The 23,797-nt window shown below is 38.7% G+C and overlaps 2 protein-coding genes and 1 long non-coding RNA gene across 4 annotated transcripts in view; 1 reads left to right on the top strand and 2 right to left on the bottom strand.

The window, feature by feature from the left end:
- Positions 1–7,604, bottom strand: part of LOC146473019 (uncharacterized) — a 31,801-nt gene extending 24,197 nt beyond the window's left edge. The window contains exon 1 of the long non-coding RNA XR_014866466.1: positions 7,091–7,604. This is a non-coding gene — a long non-coding RNA (uncharacterized LOC146473019). The remainder of the gene's footprint in view (positions 1–7,090) is intronic.
- On the top strand, positions 5,045–12,759 carry LOC146473018 (neuropeptide Y receptor type 2-like). 2 transcript variants are annotated; one of them, XM_085118756.1, is made up of 2 exons: positions 5,045–5,975; positions 10,931–12,759. In XM_085118756.1, the coding sequence occupies exon 2, from the start codon at positions 11,179–11,181 to the stop codon at positions 12,346–12,348; it is 1,170 nt and encodes a 389-aa protein (XP_084974882.1). In that variant the 5' UTR covers positions 5,045–5,975; positions 10,931–11,178; the 3' UTR covers positions 12,349–12,759. The 2 variants fall into 2 exon arrangements, with proteins under 2 accessions (XP_084974882.1, XP_084974883.1); XM_085118757.1 differs by lacking the exon at positions 5,045–5,975 and adding an exon at positions 7,763–8,603.
- A 3,707-nt stretch (positions 12,760–16,466) lies between these two features.
- On the bottom strand, positions 16,467–23,261 carry LOC146473017 (neuropeptide Y receptor type 2-like). Its single transcript, XM_085118918.1, has 2 exons — positions 23,166–23,261; positions 16,467–19,012 (listed from the first exon to the last, which is right to left on the bottom strand). Exon 2 carries the CDS (start codon positions 18,961–18,963, stop codon positions 17,860–17,862), a length of 1,104 nt encoding a protein of 367 aa, XP_084975044.1. The 5' UTR covers positions 18,964–19,012; positions 23,166–23,261; the 3' UTR covers positions 16,467–17,859.
- Positions 23,262–23,797: the final 536 nt, after the last annotated feature.

Here is a 23,797-nt window from a genome sequence, read left to right as displayed (position 1 = left end):
CTCAAGGAACTTGAAGCCGTCCTTGCCACTCAAGAGTAACTTGCTTTTGAGAGCGTAGCCATGTCCGAGTGCTTGGGGAAGGAATTCGATAAAAGTGTATGTTTCCAAAAGCCTACCACAGTGAACGAAATTGAGCAAAGAGAAAGAGACAGAATTTCAAAGAAAACTCGACAAAGTACCGCGTGGTCGGTAAACGTTTATCGAGCCTGGGCTTAATACCGAAACACACAAATTGAGAGGTAAATTACTGGCTTACAAGATTCATATTGGAAGTCATGAGAGGTGATGGCAAGCCGTACCCGTACCCGTGCTCTATATACTCATTAGTATGCTCTATATAGAGCATATTAATGAGTAATTATTTTACCCCACAATTTCCCTGAGCTTCAAAGCCCCCGCCTCTTTACAAAATTTAAGACGGTTTATTGGATATAGAGCACACAAATACTGGGCACTGATTGGCTGAGTGGGTGTGACCATTTTCTAAGAGAAGTTATATAAAACACTCGTCACACTGTGTTTCATCAGAATATCAAAAACCTCGAAGTTCGTCGAAAATACTCCGCTAAGCGTCGTTTTTCAAATCTCTTCTCGGTGTTTGATTTGTGATGAAACACTGTGTCTGGTGTTTGATATATTACTTCAAGTATTCTGCAAAGCAATAGAAGATAAGAAACAGCCAAAGGGAAGTTTCGAACGCACTCCTATAATCTTTTATTACTGCTAGTCTAGCTTGTTCAGGTGAAAGATTACGGTCATCCCAGTTCTCGCACCAATTGTTTAAGCCTTTTTTCATTTCGACTGCGTTTCGACATTGCATCATATTTGCACTCGCTCTTTTTTGGTGTATATTTCCCCTCAATAAACGCTTTGCTGTAAAAAATACTACCTTTTATCTTTTAATGGAGAATTGTCATGTTTGCGCCTCTCATGAGAAATACTACCCTAGTATCTGAAAAAGCACCTGCAAAAAGCTGTCTTATTCCATAAAAATTCCTCCTTGCATGAGTTCAGCCAATTCGCCGTGACCCTATGTAGTTTCTGGGTCAGACTTTCTTCAAACATTTGTTTTGCAAATGACAGAAAAAAAACTTAATGACAGCAACTCCAATTCATCTCACTTGTCTGATTTCTCAATGAGAAACTGACAAAATCATGCGAAAAAGTACTTACATATGTTGCTTTGAGAGATATAAAAATAATTCGATTTTTTTATTGTGGCAAACGTGTGACATCCTTTTCCCGTCTCTGGTCAACAATAAAACACAGAAGAAAAGATTTTAAAAATATGTAAATTTTACAATTTGACATTTAATCGAAGTTTTTAATATAGGGCTTTTTAAATAAAAATTGATAGTTTGTCAATATGTCAATTTAATTTCTTGTAATTTGAGAAAAATCCTTATTTTGCTATTTACCTTAAATTCCACTAAATTTACAGACTTTCCTCCGTCATAAAAAAACGTAACAAGCAACACTGAGAACCGAGGGCCAAAGCACCAGCAAAAAGATTTTCATTGTGAAGGTAAGCTGTCTAATCGCTCATTTATATAATTTTAGTATATTTTTTGTTATGTACTGGTTTTAGGGGTTTTTTTTTGTTGAGTTTTGTTCGGTTTTAATTACAGTAACAACGAATTATATTTGTTATTATATGCTGTAGGTTTAACACTACCAATACAAACAGCACTACAAGAAACTACGACCCAGTGGAAAGCATAAGGCGCGATGCTCGAACATGGATAACCAAATTTTTCAGTCTTTCGAAATTGCATATGGAACCTTAGGAATGGTTAACTTAGGCTCTAAATAGAAGCAGACTAATGATAGATCAGAATTGCTTTTCTTTGCATAAATAACACTTGTTTCGACATTTGCAAATGCAGTGGTTGATACAGAGTTGAATTTATATCAGTCAGTAAAGAAAGAAATTTTCAATTAAAATGATAACAATTGAAATTCTCTAAGTGCGTCTTACGTATACAAACGTCAAACATGTTCTTGTTCTTCTGACAGAAATCCCTCCCTGTATGAATAAGTGCGAGTGTTTGTCATTGTGTGTGAATTCACATTTGGTAGGGAAGAAAAACACGAAAGACTCTTAAAGATGTCTTAAAATTGCCACTCTTAAGTTGATGGCAAAATGTCCTATTTCCACTTTTGTCTCACTCAATATTTATTTTAGTTTTTTCTTATTGCAAGAAGTCACCTTCTTGTTTTTAAAGTTTATTCTTAAACTGCTTTTTCCAACGCGTTTTCTTTTACAGAAACTTTCAACAACTCACTACATGCTATGTTTTAGACATGTTTTGGTTCACAGCCCTTGAAAATTGGAAGAGCTCTAAACCTTAAGTTACCCACAATGCCACACAAGCAGATGGCAAACGTCCATTTAAAAAAACTCATACAGAAATACTCTAAAAAAAAGTGCTAATTGAAAACAGAGTCCAAAGTGGTCCAAGCCAGGGTCAACAATTAAAAACTGCCAACTGCCAAAACACGTTTGACTCTCAAAGGTGTCTTAATATGGCCACTCTCGAGCTGATGGCAAATGATTCGCCTCCGCCTTTGTCTCATTCAATATTTAATTTATTCCGGTACAATACTTTATAGCGGAAGGAATCCCTTTGTCAATGGCTTTTTACTGCTGATAAGTACCATAGACATTGCCGGGAGAAATATTTGTTGACGTTGAGAATCTTAAGACCATTAGACTCTTCCTAATTATTATTTCCAACGGCTGAGACTACTTCGCCGAATAAGATTGAATATTGGTTTTTCGATTTGCAACAGTGTCAATTAAGGTGTTTTTTGGCGACCATACCTAACTTTTTTACCGTAGTCTTTTCTTAGTCGAAAGGGGTTAGATTTGTACCAATTATTGATTGCCAGGATGGACACTTTGAAAAAAATCGATATTTTCATGAGAACGATAAATAAAACAATAAAACGCTAATTTTGCTCGATCCAGAATTCATTAAGAAAGCCAATACTAGCATTCTAAACTATGGAACGGCCAAACAGTGAAAACGAATACGCACCAACACGATTTTGCAACAACAAGTAAGTTTTCCAAGAGCAGTTAGAAAGATTATGTTTCAGGCGTCGAAACTGACGATGAACACTCAGATGATCCTTGAAATTCTAGCCCTTTCCGTGATGAGAAGATCAAATTCCCCAAGAATATAAAATTGTTTATTCTCGGCTGCCCTCGGCCTCTCTTGTAAGTATAGCCAGCTGGTCCGCCAGATGGGATTCTTAACCATATTGTTTCTTTCTGTCGCTTTCTTTTTTCTTTTTTTTCCTTGTATGTTTCGTGTCGGTCACCCATCCCAGACCTCCAGGTGTCGATTGGTCAAAACGTGGCGATCTGGAAGTCTAGGATTCGAGTCCACCTTAGGGCTGATTGGGCTTGGATTAATTTTTTTTTTTTTTTTTTTCGCCTTTCAAAGTTAACCACTCCAAAGGCTCCAAATTATTTTCTCCAAATTATTTTCTTTAAGCCAGTTTTTAGAACATTCATAAATTTTAAGTTAATATATTTAACATTACATGTAATCATGTACTATTAAAGTTAGCTAACAAAGTTAGTCAGTTTATGCAAATTAGTTTAATATTCGACGCCGTGTAAGTGCTCTTACCATAGCTTTCAATAGGAAAGTTTGTGTAGAATTCAGAAAACGATGGAATCCAGTAAAGCTACCGCTGCCTATTTTAAATGCCTGATTCAGCAAATATTCAAAGCAGCGCGGTGCCTTTGATCTCTCGGTATGGCAGTGATTAGTATTCAAGGCCTAAGTGTAGTCGTGGAACTAAAGATGATTGGCCAAAAATAGCTGAGTAGGAAATGTATAGCGACGGCTACAGCATGAACACATCCGGAGTTAAGTGGAATGATTTGTTACAGCGCACGCAAACCACACTTAGAGTTGGCACTGTGCGTTCCCAGTAGTTGAAAGTGTAACGCGTGCGCAGTTCGCTCAAAAATATTGCAAAGTAGAATACAAACAATTGCGGGAATCCTTCAATTCAAGGCCAAGACGTAAGACCGTTTCTGAAAACGCAAGCGTCTCTGATATCGTTGGGTATATGTTCAAGCTAACTGTTAGCCACCAGTTTTGTTCTCGCAAAATTCTCTATCTCAGGGTGCTTCCCACGTTGTGTTCATGCAAACTTTACGCTTTTAATCTTCTCTTCATATACAAATTTAAAGGGACTAGAAAGAGAAATTGGACTGAGCTAGTGCTTTTCGTTTGACCGGTCTAAACAGTTTTCCCTTTGATATCCGATGAAACTCTACAAGGAAAATGTAAGGGAAACATCTCCAGCGAGTATAGAAAATGTTCATCCGAAATGGCGGAAACGTCAAAGTTTGAAATAAAGTACCAGGAATAAATACACGATTTCAGACCAAATGTACATGTAAGGTACCTTGACTACCCACAAGAGATGCACCGGAAAATCGCAAGCACGAAGACAGCCACAATGAAGCACTGTTGGAAACCGCAACTGAGAAGGGCGTATGCGTATGAACATTTGTAAAGTGTCCAACGCGGAACCATCTCAAAGTTGAACCACAGTCCCTTTACCAGGATTGCGTACTAAATTCAACAGAGTTCTTTAATACACTGGGCTGGACTGATTTCCTCAACCTGACTTGTTAACAAACGAAGCAAGACTACCGAAGGCAAGACGTACGTTTTTTTGTTTGCCTGCGCAGATTTAGAATCAAAACAATTAACTTGAAGTAACAAAGTCTCAACAGACTGAAGAGCCGAAAACATCTCTTGGAGAACAAGAATACAACGCAAGGTATCCGAGAGTGCAGCCGCACAAATGAAATCGGATCCGTAAGTTTTGCAGAGGCAAGAATTTGCATGCAGTTCTCTCTTGATACGTACGAGGTGTCCCGTTAATGGGTTTCGGGGAACAAAATGCACATCGCACGCTTCTGGACCGTTTCTAACTTGGCTCTTACGTATTCCTGGAGGCTGTTGCTCGTGCGACACATCCCTACTCGAGCACTGATCTAATGAGCGTAAAGTACATACGTAACAGGTCATGGGGCGGGATTCAAGCACGTTTTAGCACTCTAATTATGTGCAGCCTCTTAGAGGCCTTAGTTACGATTTATTTAATATTCTCTTTCACATCCAGGGGAGTTTTAAACGGACATATGATCATTTCTTTACATTTCTTTGGGTTGAGATTCATGTTTGGTTATAGTCCATCTCAATATGATGTTAAGGTCAGCTTGTAGGGTAGAGGGTGCATCAAAGGGGACAAGTTCGGAAATTGTAACGTCATCAACGTGCTTCGAGTGGCTAGTTTTCAAACGAGACTGCAAGGCGATGGTTGAGCATATATATGTGGAACACCAGCGTGGATGTTTCCCATTTAGATATGCTTCCTGGTAACCAAATGGATTGGTAACAATGTAAATACCCAAGGTGGTTTTGAATAAATTTTATTACATTATATGTTTTCCACACACGTTTTAACATCTTCTACTGATCCGGCTGCTTTCACAAGAAAAGGCCAAGAAATTGTAAGAAGTTGTCAGGCTGGAAAGAATCAAAGCGAAATCGACAATGATTTCTCTGAGCTGGAAGAAGGCGAAGAATAAATGATGCTAATGAAGTGGTGTCAACTGTGTCTGCCTCTATGTATACGTCGAGTAAAACAGGAATTTTTCCCGTCGTGTGAACCAACTCAGCTGCCACACAAAGCATAAAATTGTGAAAGAAGCGATTTGTTAATTTGTGGGAGTCAACACTTAGAGATATGAATCGCCGACTAATTGCTTCGGCAGTGTACGATTAATATGTATGTGTGCGTCCTGACTTCGAAACACCTAATCAAAAGGGAGTCAAGCGACAGCGGTTAGCATGCATATGAAATAAGTCATTTGTTGACAGTCGATAGTCGATCTGGCAGTCGAAAGATCTTGTCTTTTCTACCGGGACTAAACTGGGGTAAGTCATTTGAAACTGGTTTGTGTCAGTTGTTACAAATTTTTACACTAAACATTAGATTCCAGAAATGTTATGTTTAAAGTGCTTAAACCTATGCTTTCATAATTGTTTAGACAGTACGATAGTTTTGATGAATATGGTTTTACTGCCGATAGCGAATCGATATCGGTGAAGTACTTGCGTTCATATTTGCTATAGTTAATCGCTTAACATCATGCAGCTATCCACACTGCCGTTATATGAAAACCACGTTTTGACACTGCGCCGTAGTCTACAGTCCTGAATACCCGTCCAGACAGTTGAGAACCGGCCCTTTGCAGATATTATGAGAGTCGAGAGATGTATTTCGCGTTTCCAAATAAGTATTGTTATTAAATAACATCATTTTTAAACTAGTCGTTTTTGCTTATATAACACAAACTACTCCAGCATACTAAATTATTAAGACATTCGCATCGGCGGGCGTACCTCTCAAAAATCAATGTTCTCCGGTTTTGTCTAGAGGAAATATTTTCCACACGTTCGTTACTTTCATAGTTTTATTGAACGCATTTCCGTAATTTGAAAAGTAGGATTGATAAGATCATAGATAGAGTGTTCGCGATTGGGAACAAAACCTTTCACAGACTTTCTTTGAATGTTAACCAAACTGAAGTGTTTTGAATTATTTTTTAAGGAGATTTTGCATTTTATTCCTTGAAAGCCAATTACGTAATAGCCGGGTTTTTGAAGAGATACTGAAATTCGCCATTCGACACAAGTAACATAAACCAATCGTGCGAAAAATTGATTTCTCCGGTGAAAATATAACATTTCAGTATTTTACTCCCTGAATAAACCACTAGACTAATCCTGTGTTTTGGAAAGCTAAAACACGAACAGATAACAAAATAAACAATGACTTTTGTGGTGTCTGATGGGAATCTGAGATTTTGTATCACTTGTTAATTATCATGTACGATATGAGATCTACGTCAAGTAAAGTTTATACAAAAACCAACAAACGCAAAAAAAAATGTTAACACATAATATAATACCGACTAGGAAATTCATTAAAAACCAATATCCTTAAATTAAACTAGAAGATAAATATGTATGATAAAAGCAAGACTGACCATGCCTTATGTATACGGCACTTAGTTGCAACCCTTCTGGCTACTGAGATTGAACCGATTTGCGGAAAATACAAATAGATCGATGTTCATCCGGCTTACTTGACAAAACATTCAATACAGAGCAGCATATTGACATTATATGTAAATTACTTTATTTGGTAAGAAGATTCCAAGAATCCGCTTGAAAAATACGGAGTTTATACCACGCACCATCACGTCGTGAAATACAACCCGTTACAAATAATATCACGAACCACGCACCATACCACGCATAACGCTAATGACGCCCCTCGAATCACCCGTTGCCACGCGTATTACGAACTGCGCCCCATAACGCATATATCGACATCACGTCCTATACCACGCATATCACGAATCGCGCACCGTACCAAGCACATCTCACGCTCCACCCATCACGTATCAGGTTTCTCACGCTGTTGTCACGGATCATGTAAAATGTTATTATTCGTCCACTTGTATTACATTTATAACGGTTTTATTGCCAAGAGTTTCAAGGGGCAAAACACAGCCCTCTCCTGATAGGAGAGATAGGAGTAGATAGGGTGTCATGCCAGAGCCGAAGAACTGGGTGAAAATTTTTCCTCGGACTAAAAAACATGCTAGATCTAATAGTAATTCAGAAGAAAGAGATTTGTTTACAAACATTCTTTTCGTTATTCAAATGTGCCCAACAATTAAACAAAAGAGGTCTTAGTTTCAGTAGCCAATGATTCTCTGGTTGTCAAATTAACAACGAAGATATCGTTTACGTCACCTACTGATATACCGACAACTCCATTCAAAGAAATCTATTTTTGAAAAATAAAAATCCCATCGCTCGTTTCTAATCAATCTAATGCCCATCGACACTCAAAAACGGATAAAAACAGTTTTGCACGTGATTTTTTTGGGCTAGTACTCGTGAAATCAGTGTTCGGCACAGTTTAATAATGATGAAACGAAGGCATTACTTTGAAACAGAAAACAAGACCCCAGGCAACGAAAAATTTCCATAATATTACACGAAAAGTTGACAAGAATGAAATGCATATACAAATGAAACTCAAAGCACATCTTTCAGTTTACGATAAGCAAAGAGATTTTCATTGCACGTTGCTAGCTCCCTATCTCCAAAGTTAAAATATGAAAACGATATTTTTATTCCACTTAAATATATACCTTCTAGAAAAGGCAAATTAATTTAAAATACTATGGAATCATGGCTCCACTATAATTAAGCAGGTATTAATAATAATAGTGGTAATAGTGCCACCATTTACCCAGAGATAACTTTCGACTCCACCAATAGAATGTTCCCGTTTAAACCACATGATTCAAAGCTCTGACCACTTTTTGGCGTGATGTGTAATCGTGAACTGCAGCTCTCTTGATACTTTTGCAGTTAACCTATTCTGCGGGTTTTTCGAGGAATGAAAATCGTGCCAGACGTTAAACTCTTTTCGTTTTGAATCTGATATGGACAGACCGTTAAAATCCTAACCAAACTGATGCGGTAAGTCTGATATTTTCAGTTTGAAGATCTAACTCGTCAATTCTGACCTTCTCGTTCCGAGAACCTCATACCATCGAACGTCCATAAACGACTACCTCTCTACTTTAAATGACCCCTGAAAGGATTTATTGTCAAAAAGCCCCCTTAAAACGGCTTCCTATCGCGCGGTCGAGGGTCTTCTGCTGCAATGAGTAGAGCATGCTAAATTGGTGTTTTGTCGAGCTCTGATGCTGGGAAAATGACAAAAGCAGACTCTCAAAGCTTTCTGACTATGTGCATTCAGAATTAACAAAACACTGCGCAATTCTGCTTTTTTTGGTGAGTAAAGAATTTTTGGCATAATAACGTTTCATTAAAAAAAATGTTATGGAGTTTCAACAGTGTTTTGATCATGATGTTGAATACGTGAGATAAAATCGTTTAAAAAAGTTATTTTGTCTTCAGACCTCACAGCTAGGTTGATTAGATCGTCTGGATCTTTTCTTCGTTTACGGCATTATACCAAAATTACCTTCCCTACGAGACATTACAGGACGCCGAATGCCGACAAAACGGAAGATTTCAGTCATTTTTTCTTTTCCAGAAGCATTTAACTGAAATCAGTTTTATAGCAAAAAATGAACCATCTGTAAATACGCAATAAAATACGTTTGCTGGCAGATATTTGAAAATGAAAATTATGGGAGCCAATAATTAAAAAGGTCGGCTTATCGACGCTTGGCTATGGAAATTGATAGACACAAAAAGAATTACAAGTCAGGGAAGAAAATGTACGGTTTAAAAAAATAGGACGCAAATTAAACGAAACAAGATATTTTATGTTAATTTGAAGTGCTTGTACACGTCCTTAAACGTTTTTAGTAATATGGGCAACATAATTACATCTGCTTTAGGTTTAGAAGACGTCCGCTTCTTTATTGCGAGTGTAATTAGGTCAGTGGCAACCGTTTACAGTCGAGGGCATATACATGATTAAGCAGTAAGAAATTTTGAACATTACACTGAGAAGGCTGGGGTGCACCGCGAAAATTCACAGCCACTAGCAAGCAAGGTATAATTTTAAATTAGGAAAGTTCTGCAAACAAGCTTTCATTTGAGGAATCGTAACGCATTGGTTGTATCCTATTGAAAATACCCTGTCTGATATTAGAGGTAATAGTACAGGAACAATTTGCTAAACCAGAGCTTCTATATGAATATATAAACACTCAAAGTTAGGGACCTGAGTTGGAATCAATAACCTGACATAATACACAGCTTGACAGAAAGTTCTGCTTAATGCTCACATCCAGCTTCACTTTCATCCACATTGAGACTGACAGTGAGTGTTAATTATCCCAACTGAAACTGCGCATGAGCTCAGTCTACTCAGAAAACAACCACACCGGGCCGATAACTGGTAATGAGCACTTTAGTGACGGATTTCGTCAGTGGAACATGCCAGTTGTATCTATTTGTTTTGCAATAAATCGTTTGGTTTTGCGTTAAATATGTCATTCTGTACGAGGACGCTTTCCAACTTTTGAACCTGTCTGAATTGACCCAATTGACTCTTCCTGTGAGAGCCACTCTGACTGGAGCAATACATTTTCCATAAGGTTCTCAACATTTTGAATTTTTATTATTATTATTTCTAAGTTGGTAGCAAACGGGAGTAGGGATTAAGCTAAGCAAACAGCAGATCTTTGGTAGTGACCTGTTCCCTTGATATTAACAAGTCAGGTTTGGCTAGGAATCCACTTGGCACAGTTCAGTTATAATTAGACGTTATCGAAACTGAAAAAAAACCTAGTTTTTGGAAACTTATTTCTTTAAGGTGCCTTCGTAAGTGAGTGCGCCCTTACAAAACTTTCCTGTAGTATTGCTTATAATGCTTTCCGATGTTTTTCGACTCTTCAACTCAGACAATTCTACTAAGAAGTACATTTTCTACTGGGCTCTTAACGTTTTACAGTGTTTTTAACCTCAGGTCAGAAACGTTAGCACTAGATCCTCTGGCGGTGGCCAAAATATACCTACTCAACACTGTTCATAAAACCAAACATTCGTCTAAACTGAATAAAAGCTATTTATTTGGCCGTCGGCTTTCCCGTAGTGTTGAATAAAATCCTGAACCTGTTTCCTTAGTACTAGCAAGTCATGGCTGACAAAGATTCGAACCTGCAGACACCCTCCGGCCAGACAGCACCTGCCATAGTTTAATTTATAATTAGGAGTTGTCAACACTGTAAACAATAGGTTTTTTGGAAAGATTCCATCTTAAGCCCCTTCGCCTCTGGCAGAATATTGCAAACTGAAACTCTTTGAACAATGTTTATGTTTTGCAGATCATTTCAACAGTAACACACTGAGGCACAGAGTTAATAAAGACGCGACTAGAAAGTGTCTGTTTGGAATCAATTGGGTGAAATCGAATCAAGAGATTAAAGCAAAACAAAAGAAAGACAAAAGAATTCATTTATAAAGGATTTCAATCACACTACCAAGCAGCCGTTGTATTGTGGAAGAAACTGGTATAATTAAGCGCCAAGTGTGGTGGAAAGTACGAAAATAGACAAAACATTTACTAAACGTTATGGCGTCGTTGTACCAGGTCTCCAACTTATCAAGAAATATAAATGCGATGAACAATTCCAACTTAACGGATCAAACAGGCGACGAGAAGACACCAATGGAACTCTTAACAGTGATTCAAATTATATGCTACTCCGCCATCATCGTCGCAGGAACGATCGGTAACCTGATGTTGATAATTGCGTTGGCTCTCCAGCGACATCGCAAAACAAGCCAGTATTTTATTCTGAATCTCGCCACAGTCGACCTCCTGACTTGCGTGCTTAGCATACCATTTGATATCAGTCTTCTCCTTGTTGGAGGCTGGCCGTTTGGATCTGTTCTGTGTAGGCTTGTTTACCCTTTGCAAACGCTGTTCATGGCCGTTTCGGTGTCAACGCTGTTGTGCATGGCGCTGGAAAGACATCGGGTAATTATCCATCCTCTGAAGCCCAAAATAACAGGGAGAGTGATAAAACTGGTTATAACACTTATCTGGGTCATAGCGGCTGGCCTGGTATCTCCGTATGCAGCCGCATTGAAAATGAAAGAAGGTGATTGCGTGGAGAATTGGCCTAATAACGACTTAGCATATCCCAAAGCGTTCACTTTATGCGTGTTTGTTATACTGTACATTAGCCCACTCTGCGTCATATCAATAGCCTATACCCGCATTGGACTTCGACTTCGTACCCAAAGTCAAAAAGCCAAAGTGTTTGTTGGAGCTAAGAGTATCAAAAGATCTACGAAATTCCGTGCGCGACAAAATATTCGGATTGTGAAAGTCTTTGTAATTGCTGTTGTCGCCTTTGCTCTTTGCCTTCTTCCTTTCCAAGTTATGTGGATGTGGAGTGATTTCGGAAATGGACAGAAATGGGAACATTTTTACACGGTTCTTACATTTGCTAACGTAATGGTGTACGCCAATAGCGCTATAAATCCCTACATATTTGGCGCTATTGGGCGCAAGTACAATTGTTGTGAATGCTTTTATTCGCAGAGAAAAAAAGCACGGAGTTCCACACGCGAAAGGCTCTCCTTTTATGGCGTGTTTTCAAAACCAGTTTTCAAACGAAAGACAAGCTTTCATAACAGGATATGTCAATTTTCCCTTGACAAAAATGGTAGAGAAAAAGAAAATCTCTGCCCTAACAACAATTTAGTTATGGTGGAAATAGTATCAACGGTTTAACGCCACCTTTGGAACTGAAAACAGCAACATTTGTCACACGTACAAATGTACTAATATGGGAGTTGAAGCCGACAGTTGCATCAAACCCCCCCCCCCCCCCCCCCTGACCACCCCCAAGAGAAAAATATATTCAGCCTGTTGTGCTATATGACGAGGAGCTTTATGATAGCGTGATTTTGTCGCTTCTCTTTAAATATATAGTTCTATTATTTCCTCGAACATATGCAAATATTTCTTTAGGTTGAAAATGAAATAAATTCAATGAGTAAACTGAATGTAATGGCCTTTAATATAACTCTTTATTACACCCATTTTGAAATCACTGGTGATCCTTGCAATCTGATTGGCTCTCAACAGTGCGATTTATTCCCAAATTGCACCATTTTTTGCTCTAAATCGCATCCTTTCTTTAGCCCATATATATGGAAATGAAGTAACAAAAATAGAATATTAAAATTGACAAACAAACGGTGTAATTTCAAAATAGGTGTAATTGAACTTTGTGTCGCGCAATGTTGGTCTGGAATCATATTCGTGATTTCAAATCAAACTCGCGCTGCGCGATCGTTCGATTTTGAAATCACACGTATGATTTCTGACCAAATTGCACTCCACTCAGTTCAATTACCATTATTTATACAAAGCTAAACAAACAAAGTGGAGAAACAAATCCGACAAAAGTAGAAGAGCAGTAATTTTGATGTTAAACCAGGCGTCCTCCAGTTATCAGTGTATGCAGTTTACCTGACCAATCCGCAACATTTCCGCTTCTATTATAAGTAAAAATCGACGACCAATTTTTCAGCGAAAGTAAAAGATTCAGACTTCTAAGAAAATGTCATAGTCCAGCTCGACTCCACTGATTCAATGTCGATTGCGTCCTCGGTTGTCGCCCGCGATAAAAACGCAAAAAAGGCTCCATTAGTATAGTGGGAGCAAACGGTCAATAAATTTCTAAAGTGTATAAAGAGGACACCAAGTTTGACCTAACCCTATCGTTTGCTTTCAACATTTTGTCTGGAACCCGCATACCAGGAGGATGCCATGAGTACACTGGTAAATAGCCCAAAACTGCTTAGCACCAAGAATTTCAATTCCGAATGCCGGGATTTCGAAAAAAGAGTTGTATGTCTTGCCTTAGTTTTCATTAAGCGGTTTAGTTCGTCAAGTCGCCAACAAGTTTGTCTTCCTGCCAGAGAAAAATTTAATAGCTCTTTTCTTCACAGATACGTGGATTGACTATAGTGATTAGTGTCTGTTAGGTTTTGATATCAAAGATGGCTTCACCATAGCTAGTACCTATTCCGATCCTTTGAATCTAAAGAGCTTAGCACCTGACCGTTAGCTATGGGAAAAAGCAGCATTTTACCGACATTTTAATAAAATTATCATCTAACCGTTTCTTTGTCCTGTGCGTTTGATTTTCACCTCCTGTTTCTCTCCTCAACCTCGATCGGCCATTTTGACCATTTCAGTACTTAGTCCCAGTTCTACACTACCCACTAAAACCTCTCCTACTGAAACTCCTTAAAAAGACCGACAAACCAATCTCGTACCCACAGTCCTCAGGCTCTTTGGTCAACGGTTGATCGCCAGGGGAGACTCTGGGGGATTGGAATTTTATTACCGCAGGATTTCTGCGGTAAAACAATGCAAGCCATTACTTGACGGACAATAAAAAAAATATTTTTTTTTTCTAATTCCTAATTTCCAATTCTTGATGTTGACACAACGCAATAGGTTTACAAGATAGCACAACAAGAGGTCAACCTCAAGTGTTAAAGTACAAAAAGGAATTGGAGACACAATAATTAGTGATAAAAATTGGGAACATATTAATTAGCATATATCAAGTACCTACCCTCTCCTGGTGACCAACCGCTGGCCAAAGAGCCTGAGGACTCTGGGTACGAGATTGTTAACAAACGCTTCAGAGCGATAAACGTTGTGCGCATGTTTTCTGTGCATATCGGTGTACGGGCTCAAGTGTCCGTAAATGAGATGGAAACGCTGTCGCATCTCTTCTTTTGTGGTAAAAAAATATTTTTTATCATCTACGTTTTGTCCAGTTTCATTGAATACGCTTTAAAGTCGGACCGGGCATTTTTCCAACAGCGTGTGAGGACAAGAACAAAAATTGGACTTGTATAAGTCCCAGAGTGCATTCCGTGTAAGTGTTACGCCGAATATACGCCGCGAGTTCGAGGTTCTACGCCAAGCGGCCGCCAACCGCCTAGTAGACTCTACCTCGGTAGAGTAATCCTGGAAATTTTTGGATAATAACAGTTCATTTGAATGGTTGAAGTTTACAAATCCTAGGTAATCTTACGTCGTCGCCTGGTACTACCTCCGTCTTACACAGCTTTACGTCAAAAACGACGATCGTACGCCAGTGACGCCGAGCGTTTTGGAAACCCACGCTGAAGATCTTCGGCGCCAGTACGGCCTTCCTTATTCTTACTAATTTTCGCGCGTACTTAATTTCGCGAAAAATCAGGAGCCGAATTTCGCGAGTATTAATTTTCGCGATTGCAAGAAAATTGGAGAAAAAGTGTACTAAATTTCGCGTTTTTTTTAAGTGCTTTATTTTCTTAAGCCCTGACCTGAAAGCACTTGCCGCAAAAAATAAGGAGTTACTAATAGGACACTGGCAAAGGTCTGGTTCAATCTAACTACAAGGAGCCTCCAAATGGAACTGACTTTGACTGATGAGTGACTGTATATAAAGAGGTTTTGGCCGAAGCTAAAGTTAACAGTGAAACGGAGGAAGAGTGCAAGTCGAAAACAACAACGGAAAGATGTTTTCAAAGACAGATAGTAACAGTTTTAGTTAAGAACAATTCACAACAAGGCCCGCTCAGAAGATTTAAATTCTTTTTGTTTTGTTATATGATATGGTATTAAATTTCGCGTGTTTAAATCGCGAAAATTGTAAGAATAAGGTACATAAAATGCAGCAGTCTGGCCGATGACTAAAAAAGCGAAGGAAAACTTCTGGTAAGTAAGTAAGTAAGTAAGTAAGTAAGTAAGTATGATCCTTTATTTAAACACGATGAGAATAAAAGCATTACATGCTTGAACACCAATGACATGCCGGCTGCTGTGGCATCAGGCAAGCTCTACCTTTTGGTAAAAATGGTGGCGGTTGAGGGGCTGTTAACTTGGAGAGAAACAGGGGTTAAAGTCAGAAGAAGAGGTGGAAATCGAACACACAGGACAACATATCAGACGGTAAGATGATAATTTCATTCTAATTAATTTTATTTATGCTAGAAACTAACCCTATGTTTCCCATCACTCATAACCCGATCTGGTTTTCCACATGGAAACACTCAGTCTTGACTCTTGATAAATGCACCAATTTTGGCATTACCTTTAATGCCTTCATAAATAAATCTTAGCTATCGTCTAACTATTATTTACAACACCTTTAAACAAACGGTAACCATCGGCTGACATCTTAACCTTGTTTAAAAAAATCGAACTTGAGTCAGTTAACCTCCACCTCTTCATGTTTTTACGGCAACTTACTGATGAGTAAAGATGTTCACTCTTGGTAGTTACTTTAGGTTTCTTTGCTGCAGTTTTGACCCAAGGGGAATTAGCAGTGACACTCTAAGTATTTTTTGCATTTTTGCATCAGCTTACCATAAAATAAGTTTGTATGTGACCTTACTACAGTCAACTCCCTTTATTGCTGACACCCTCGGGACCGCGAGTTAGTGTCCTTAATAGCAAGAGTCTGTAATAGTGGGAATTTATTTCAGTGAAACGTTTGTAATTTATTTTTGCCGGGGATTTAGCTACTGTCCGTATTACCGGGGTGTCCGTAAATAGCGAGGTGCCCGCAAGGCGAGAGTTGACTGTAATTGTTACTGTACATACAGGCTTATTTTATTGTAAGCAACTGACGATGGATGAGGTTTCATCAGAAACATGTTTTGCCGTTTGAAAGTATCGTGTGGTTCCTTCAAAACGTTATGTTGCCTAGTACTGCTATACAACTTTGGTAATGTTTGCATGAAATTTGCCAATAGTTACAAGGAATCAGTCTACAATGGCTGTAGAGCAATGCTGATCAAAGGGAATTGTTATATACCTAGACTTTCACTCAACAAAACGAGCACTGTCATTGGTTGATTCTTGGTCACGTGCCCGTGATCAAATAGAAATGTATCCAAGGAAAGGATGAACATTCTATAGCAAAACAATCCCTAAGAATATCTGTTGACCTTCATTATAGCGGTCAAACTAGCTTTTACTCCAGTCTCATGAGGATGAGTGAATACTATAATTTCCCCAACTTTAATTATTACACATTGAATGAAAATAACATCAAACAATATATAGATCTTATTAAAAAGAAATATATCTCTTATTGGCACCAAACCCTTCAACACTCACAAAAACTCAGCTTTTATTACACAATCAAAAAAACTTTTGGCCCCTCTGCTTACCTAGATCTCACGAGGAAAAACGCTTCTAGGAAAGCATTAGTGAAACTAAGAATAAGCAGCAAAAAGCTTTTGATTGAAACAGGAAGATACGACAACATACCCCGTAATGAAAGGGTGTGTAATGTTTGCAACCATAAAACCATTAAAGACGAAATTCATTTTTTATTAGATTGCCCAAGTTACTCTTCATTAAGAGATATGCTCTTTTCTAAAATAGAACCTAGCCTTCCATTTACACGACTATTAGTAAAAGAAACTTTACTATCGCATATAATGAACTCAACAGACTATTTTATAAACACTCAATTAATTTCATTTGTTTCCTCGTGCTTCGAATTGAGAGATAAACTTCTCTCCGGAATGATTACTTCTACTGTATGAAAAGTTTAAAATAAGCAAAGACTTCAGTTACTTTATTTTATTTCATTTTAAGTTTTCTTAAGAATTAGTGAACGAATCAATAATTAGCTATGAATAGCTTTTGCAATACTGTATTTGTTATAGTCATCCAAGTAAAGCTTGTTGTTGTTGTTGTTGCTCGGTATTGTATCCCGACTGGGATACAATTCCGCAGTTGTTGCCCTCTCAGTTGTTTGTTTGTTTGTTTGTTTGTTTGTTTGTTTTGCTGTGATTACTGAAGGGAAAGTCTAAATATATAACAAAGCACTTAATGTATGATCCCTCCGGAAACTGGTTAGTTTCGTTTTCCCTCGAGTCCTGATGTTTCCCTCGACCTCGTCTCGGGAAACATCAAGACTCGAGGGAAAACAAAACTAACGGTTTCCCTCGGGATCATACATTAAGTGTATAATATTTACTTTTTTTATGCTCATATACACTTCTCACACACTTGGGTGTGTGTTTCTGGCAGCATTTAAGCCTTTAGTGCTTTGCGCAATATTTATCGAATTTGAATCTGGATCCCGAGATCTGCAGTTATGGCGTCATTTATAGAACCAGAATTCAATGGTTCGTCAAGAAAGAGACTCTTAACCTTAACGCTTTATACCATGAGGTCCGTCAGTTTTATCAGCACTGTCTGTCAAGATACATTTTACACAGATGCAGCCTTTACACGCTGCGTGTCTTTCTTTTTTAATAATGTCACCTCAAGTTGACTATACGCCTTCAATGCCATTTCTCTACTAACATGAGGCCGCGAGGAACCAACACGAAGCTCATAGACGCAACCCTTCGACTGATCTTCATCCGAGCCTTTCCGACAGCAACTAAAAGACCTGGATGATGTAAGGTTTTTTAAAGAGCCAAAAATGAACGGATTTGAGGCACTGTTCACGTACATCAAAATGTTACTGAAGATCAGCACATCTTGGAAATACTCGCTTTCCCAGCCGCCCCCAAAATCGTGCCAAATCCACGACGCATGCGTCGGAAGCATACAAACCAAGAACGAACCAACCGCCACCACAAACACCTTTGTGATTCTCATTTTCTGTAAAGTGCGTTTCTTCGTGTAGTTAACTCGGGATCTGTGACTGCTTTCCATCATGAAGTCAAGGCGGTGAAGTTCTCGGCGGATTTTCAGTCCCGCGCGGATATACGAGGAAGCGATAACCGTGAGGGGCACTACATAGAACAGCGCAAAGTTGGTTAGAGTGAAGACCTTGACGTACCAATCTTCGGGCCATTTCTCCATGCACTGCTTGCCTTCCAATCGCAGAACCAGTGCGTATGGGATAATCACCAGACAAGGAACGATCCACGATATTAAAATGGCCATCTTCGCTGTTTTTGGGAGGACACGTGGTCGAAGGGGTGTCATGACAACACGGTGTCGCTCCAAGCTCATAGACAACAGGGTAATAACTGAGACAGCCATCAAGACAGTTTGAAGCGGGTAAATTAAGTAGCAAAGGATTGAACCAAACGGAAACCCACCAGAAAGTCGTTCCGCCAAGTCAAACGGGATGCTGATAGCGCATGTTGCGAAATCCGTAATGGCAAGGTTTAGGATCAGATATTCGCCAACTCTACGCGTTTGTCGACGAACCAATGTTACCATGATCAGGCTGTTACCAACAAGGCCAATGATGGTGATCGCTATATAAAGTATCAGTTGGATTATTCCGATAGCTGAGAATCCTTTCGCCTCGTCATTATCCGTGCTGTTTATTGTCGATTTGTAAAATTCAGGCATTTTTAAAGTTCCAACAAGGGCGTCCTTTTTAGCCTTAAAGCAATTCGTTCTGCAAATGATATGAAATGGGTCAGTTTATTTCAGTGGCAGTTGTTTTGTCATTCTAAGGCTACATAAAAATAACCCTTTATTTGGCGAGAAAATGTTCTCAATATTTGTCCCGGACATTATCATTACAAAACTCCAAGTATATTTTAAAGGTAAATAAAAGATAGTTATATTCATTATCCTTCGCTTATTTTTCCCTGAAACCTCCGAGCAATGGATTTTGACTGCTTAGCGTTTCCAGTACCGCTGCTCAAGTAAAAGCGTTTCACGCTGCTGAAAGCCTTTTAAAGATTTCAATATGATAGTGTCCCATTTAATAGATTGTCGAGACTGTCCTTAAGGCTTATTTTCTTTCCTGCTGTTTTACCTCAGGTAAGAGAGTTTTATTTGGGTCTATATAGTTCAAATACCATCAGATAAGATTGAATCTCATTCTGAAAATTAGTATGAGCTGAGACATAAGAAACGATTCGAAAACGTGTTTAATACAAATTACTCAGTTATCGGTGAAAAAGAGAATTTTTTAGCCTGATAAAGATCAAAAATGAGTTGTAGGATCTCATATAGTTTTTCACTGCTTATCAGTTCATCGATACAGAAAGATTTTCGATATTTAAAATCAACCAGAAACTTGATTATGGCTGGCATTTTAGCTGAGTGGAATAAGTTACAGATAAGAATCTGCTCCTTGTCGGTTTAACCCTTGGGCCATGTATCCTCAATTGAAAGGAAAGTGTATCACAGTTGTCTATATGAATAATGAAACGATTTACTGCGTTTTCTGTAAATGGGGTTTGTATCACCGTCTAGAGTGGTTTTAATTAAAAATCAAAACCAAAATAACGATTTCTCTATCTATACACAACCGACGCAAACAACTGACCGGCAATTAATAACAATCAGAATTCGAAGGAAATACACGAAACAGGCTCCAAACGCGGGAAAATACTCAGTTTTGAGAAAGTCACGATTGGTTTTGGTTTTGCTGTTTTGCTTCTTGGTTGAGAAAATGGTGTGAATTTTGCCAACTAATCACAGAGTTAGTAAAGCAAAATAAAAGCAAACGTGAATGACTTTCGACACTCAACTGGAAGCCGCTCCATATAAGTCGGGCTTAGTGTACCTGACAGGCCCCCACCTGATGAGGAGGCGTTATTGAACATTTGAATCAAAAGATCTACTATAGACCGGTAATAGGCAACGCCGGGCAAATTGAAATCGAGAATTATGAAGTTTACATACCTATGACAAAGGTATATAGAGATTACCAAAATTCAAAGTCCGATATTATGATACTTCCGTTTGCAACGATATTACGAACCGTAGTGCTCCACACTGCAATTGTACACTATTAGAAAGTTTCCGCCGGAGCACGTCCTCGTGGTTTCATTCATTTTCATTTTCATACTTTACCAATCCTCAACATTCTATGGGTGCTAGCTCTTCGTTCACAAGCAGCTGGAACGTTGTTTTGTGGACAAAGGGTTTCCCACAGATGCGAAACTAAATTTTAATGGTAAGGGATTCCAGATGATAATAACAACTTCATGACTAGAATGCAATCCTCAGTGTGAATAACTGATCTTCTTAGTAGCATCTTTCTTTACTTCCAAATACTAATTTTAATGAACTTTTAAGATGTTGTAAAATTAGCAGCCATCATGTAACAGTGTCCTTAGGAACAATTTTACCGTAACATGTTGAATTAACGTTTTCTATATTTAATGCAACCATGCCGATATCTTCCTTAAAATTCTTATAATCTTCCCAATGAAAAGACTCTGCACCTTAAGGCATAACTAGTGTGGCTTATTCTTGGTCCCGATTGTTTCCCCTTGAGGAAGATCTATACTGCATTATCCCATATGGAGCATTACTCATGCAAATGAATCAGACAAAATCAATGGTGTAATAGCTCTCAAGTCAACCATATTGAAAAGCAAATTGGAACAGTAGGCCCTAAGGTGCTCTATACTAGATATCCCCAAATATATAGGAATGATGGAGGGGGGGATTTAAAACTTCGCCGGCTCATTTTCTACAATCAAAATTTGCCCCAGCCCCAAAGATCCTTAATCTGGCACTTATTTATTCCTAATACCAGTAATAATGAAAGATTAGGGAGTGCGTTCGATGATCTCGATTCCAGGCTCTGTCTTTTGTGATGCAATCTGCCCCTGCAAAAAAATCTGCGGGGGAGGCCAGATACGCGTCCCAAGATCCATCCATTCATTCCGGCAATCAAGGTTGTCCCATACAATCTCGACGACTCCAATCCGTGTTAGGAGTGCGTTCGACGTATACTAATAAAATAAATACCTTAACTACTGGGCTATTCTAATCTGCTATTGCTATTGGATCTAAACACCTTGTTACCATACAGGCCTCATTAGCATTACCCTAGAACTCTAGCGCGGGAATTTAGTTTGAAAATTTGAAGTCATGTTTCCGAAACAACAGTTCTGTTCATTTTTGTGTTGAAGTGTCAACGAGATGCGCCTCGCGAAGTCATAGTCGATAATTCCAGTTTACTGCAGTCCGCAAGGTACATCCTCTCAGAAGTTTCCTCTGAATGCGTCATAGAAGTGTAAGTGTTCTGTATTTCCGTTCGGTTTTGCCTGTTTGTTCACCTTAGTTTGTACATTTTGTACGTTAAAGTTTATTTGTATGTTTCAGTTTAAATTTTCTTCGCCTCGTCATCTCAACTTTGTTGAGCAACGTTAAGCCCCCGTGGGGGGGGGGGGGGGACTCCCATATGGAACAGACGGGGATGCTCGTCGGAAATTTTGAATTTAACCCCTAAAGGAGACCATCTGGGCGTGGCTCAAGCTTTTTGTGACCCCTAAAGAAGACCAAACTGGGCGTGGCAAACAGGTTAAAAAGAAAATTTGACTTCTGTTTCTCTTCCCGTGATTCTGTGTTTCTTCACAGAACCCTAAACGAGACCTTGGCGGCTTAAAATATTGGCGCTTTGCCTGGAACACCCTAAACGAGACCAAAATCCAAAATTTACACCCCTAAGCGAGACGACGAGCATCCCCGTCTGTTTCATATGGGAGTTCCCCCCCCTCCCCCCCGGGGTTAAGCCCTCCCGGGCAGCATGTTGTGTGACATTACATGTAAAAGTGAAAAGAGTTTGGAATAAATTGCGTGTTTTGGAAGTGTTCGCCTCTAGCGGCTACAATTGCAACAGACCACCCATTGGACAAGAATAATTTTCAAAAGACGTTTTGTATAACGGGTATAATAGAGGTGAAATTATGAACATTGTAATTTTCTGTAAATTTTAAGATGTTAAAGATCTCGAGTGGGTTTATTTGTTTGTTGGATTTTAATGTTGTATTTTCGTCGCGAATAAACTTAATACGATTCAGACTGCCGGCTCTAATCTATCTATGAATATAAACCGTAACAGTGCTAGCTTGGGCACAATTCACTAACAGCCAGAGGCAAGTTGAGAAACGCTACTGACAGTTCTAAACAGTACAATTAAACTCGCTGAACAATTATTCGCCAGTATCAGATGCATCACGATTGAAGACTGGCAAAAAGTCATAAAAGCTTTGAAAACGCCTAAGAATTGTTTATTTTCTATAGTAGGGACATTATGAATGACTTGATTCCTTCCGGACGATCTATGTCGTCTAGCAACTCAAGTTTAATTTTAGCACGCTACAAAAAAAAAAACAGCAAATGCGGCGTTAACTTCGTCAATCCAAAGAACTTTCCCCGCGTCCTAGCCCAAATGTTTTGGTTTGGCCCTTAAAACAGCACTCAGCTAACACTTTATTATTGCACGTAAATTTTAGCTCAACGGATGCCAATCCGAAAGGATATTTTGTGATACGCGCTTTCATAACCTTCTCAGTTACGGATAATTAAAGCCGAAGCTGCGAAAAAAAAAAGGTGTATACCGGTGTGAATGCTCCCTTGCATAAACACTGTGATATAAAAAACAGCAGCTTTTAACATAAGTAAATGAAATGATATATAGTACAGTGAGCTTGGTAAACTCAGTGGAGCGGTAATCGGTACCGCACATAAATCACAAACAGATCCAAGTATCGAGAAGCAAGCTCGCTAACAAACGTTACTCTATGAAATAAGGATCACTGGAATAATTCAAAACAAAGATGATCGCTCAAACTACTTACAGCTAGCAGGCCCTTGTGTTTCGATACCCTGCTCCTTATTTCACCAACAAATCACTTCGTCTGTTTATGCGCCCAGTTGACTCGGGTTTTGGCAAAACAAGTAAACGATGACCATGCAATGCAGGGCAGCTCTTTGTTTATGGAACAGCACCCCGGGTAATTTATCTGACGAACTGCAAACAAGCGTTCCGCCGTTTCAGACAACATCGTATATTAATGAGCTCCAATCGCATCAAAATAATTACAACTTTTTCGCCTAGGAAATACCATATATTTGAGTATACGTTCCGCATCTTTCGTAATTCTTGATATCTGTTTCCTGTCTCTGACTGTGTATTTGGTAAAGTGCAAAATAACAGACTTTAATGGAATTGATTTAAAACCGCTCGCTTATAAATGATTCAAATCAGTAAAGCCTGACGAAAATATTTATATCATACAATATTCTAAAGTGGTTATAATGACATGACAAAAATTGACTTTCACATATACCTTCTTTCAATAAATTTTGCCACGAGGCAAAAAAATAAAAAGGAATTTTGTCGTCTCGTCACAAATATTCTGCATAACATGAAACTGATTGGTATTTTTGTCTTGTGGCCAAAAACATATTTGCATTTTAACCTTAAGAA

Source organism: Pavona decussata, unplaced genomic scaffold, assembly GCF_977016875.1.
Source record: "Pavona decussata unplaced genomic scaffold, jaPavDecu1.1 SCAFFOLD_95, whole genome shotgun sequence".
In the NCBI taxonomy this organism is placed as follows: Eukaryota; Metazoa; Cnidaria; class Anthozoa; order Scleractinia; family Agariciidae; genus Pavona; species Pavona decussata.
This window is presented reverse-complemented; position numbering and strand designations above follow the sequence as displayed.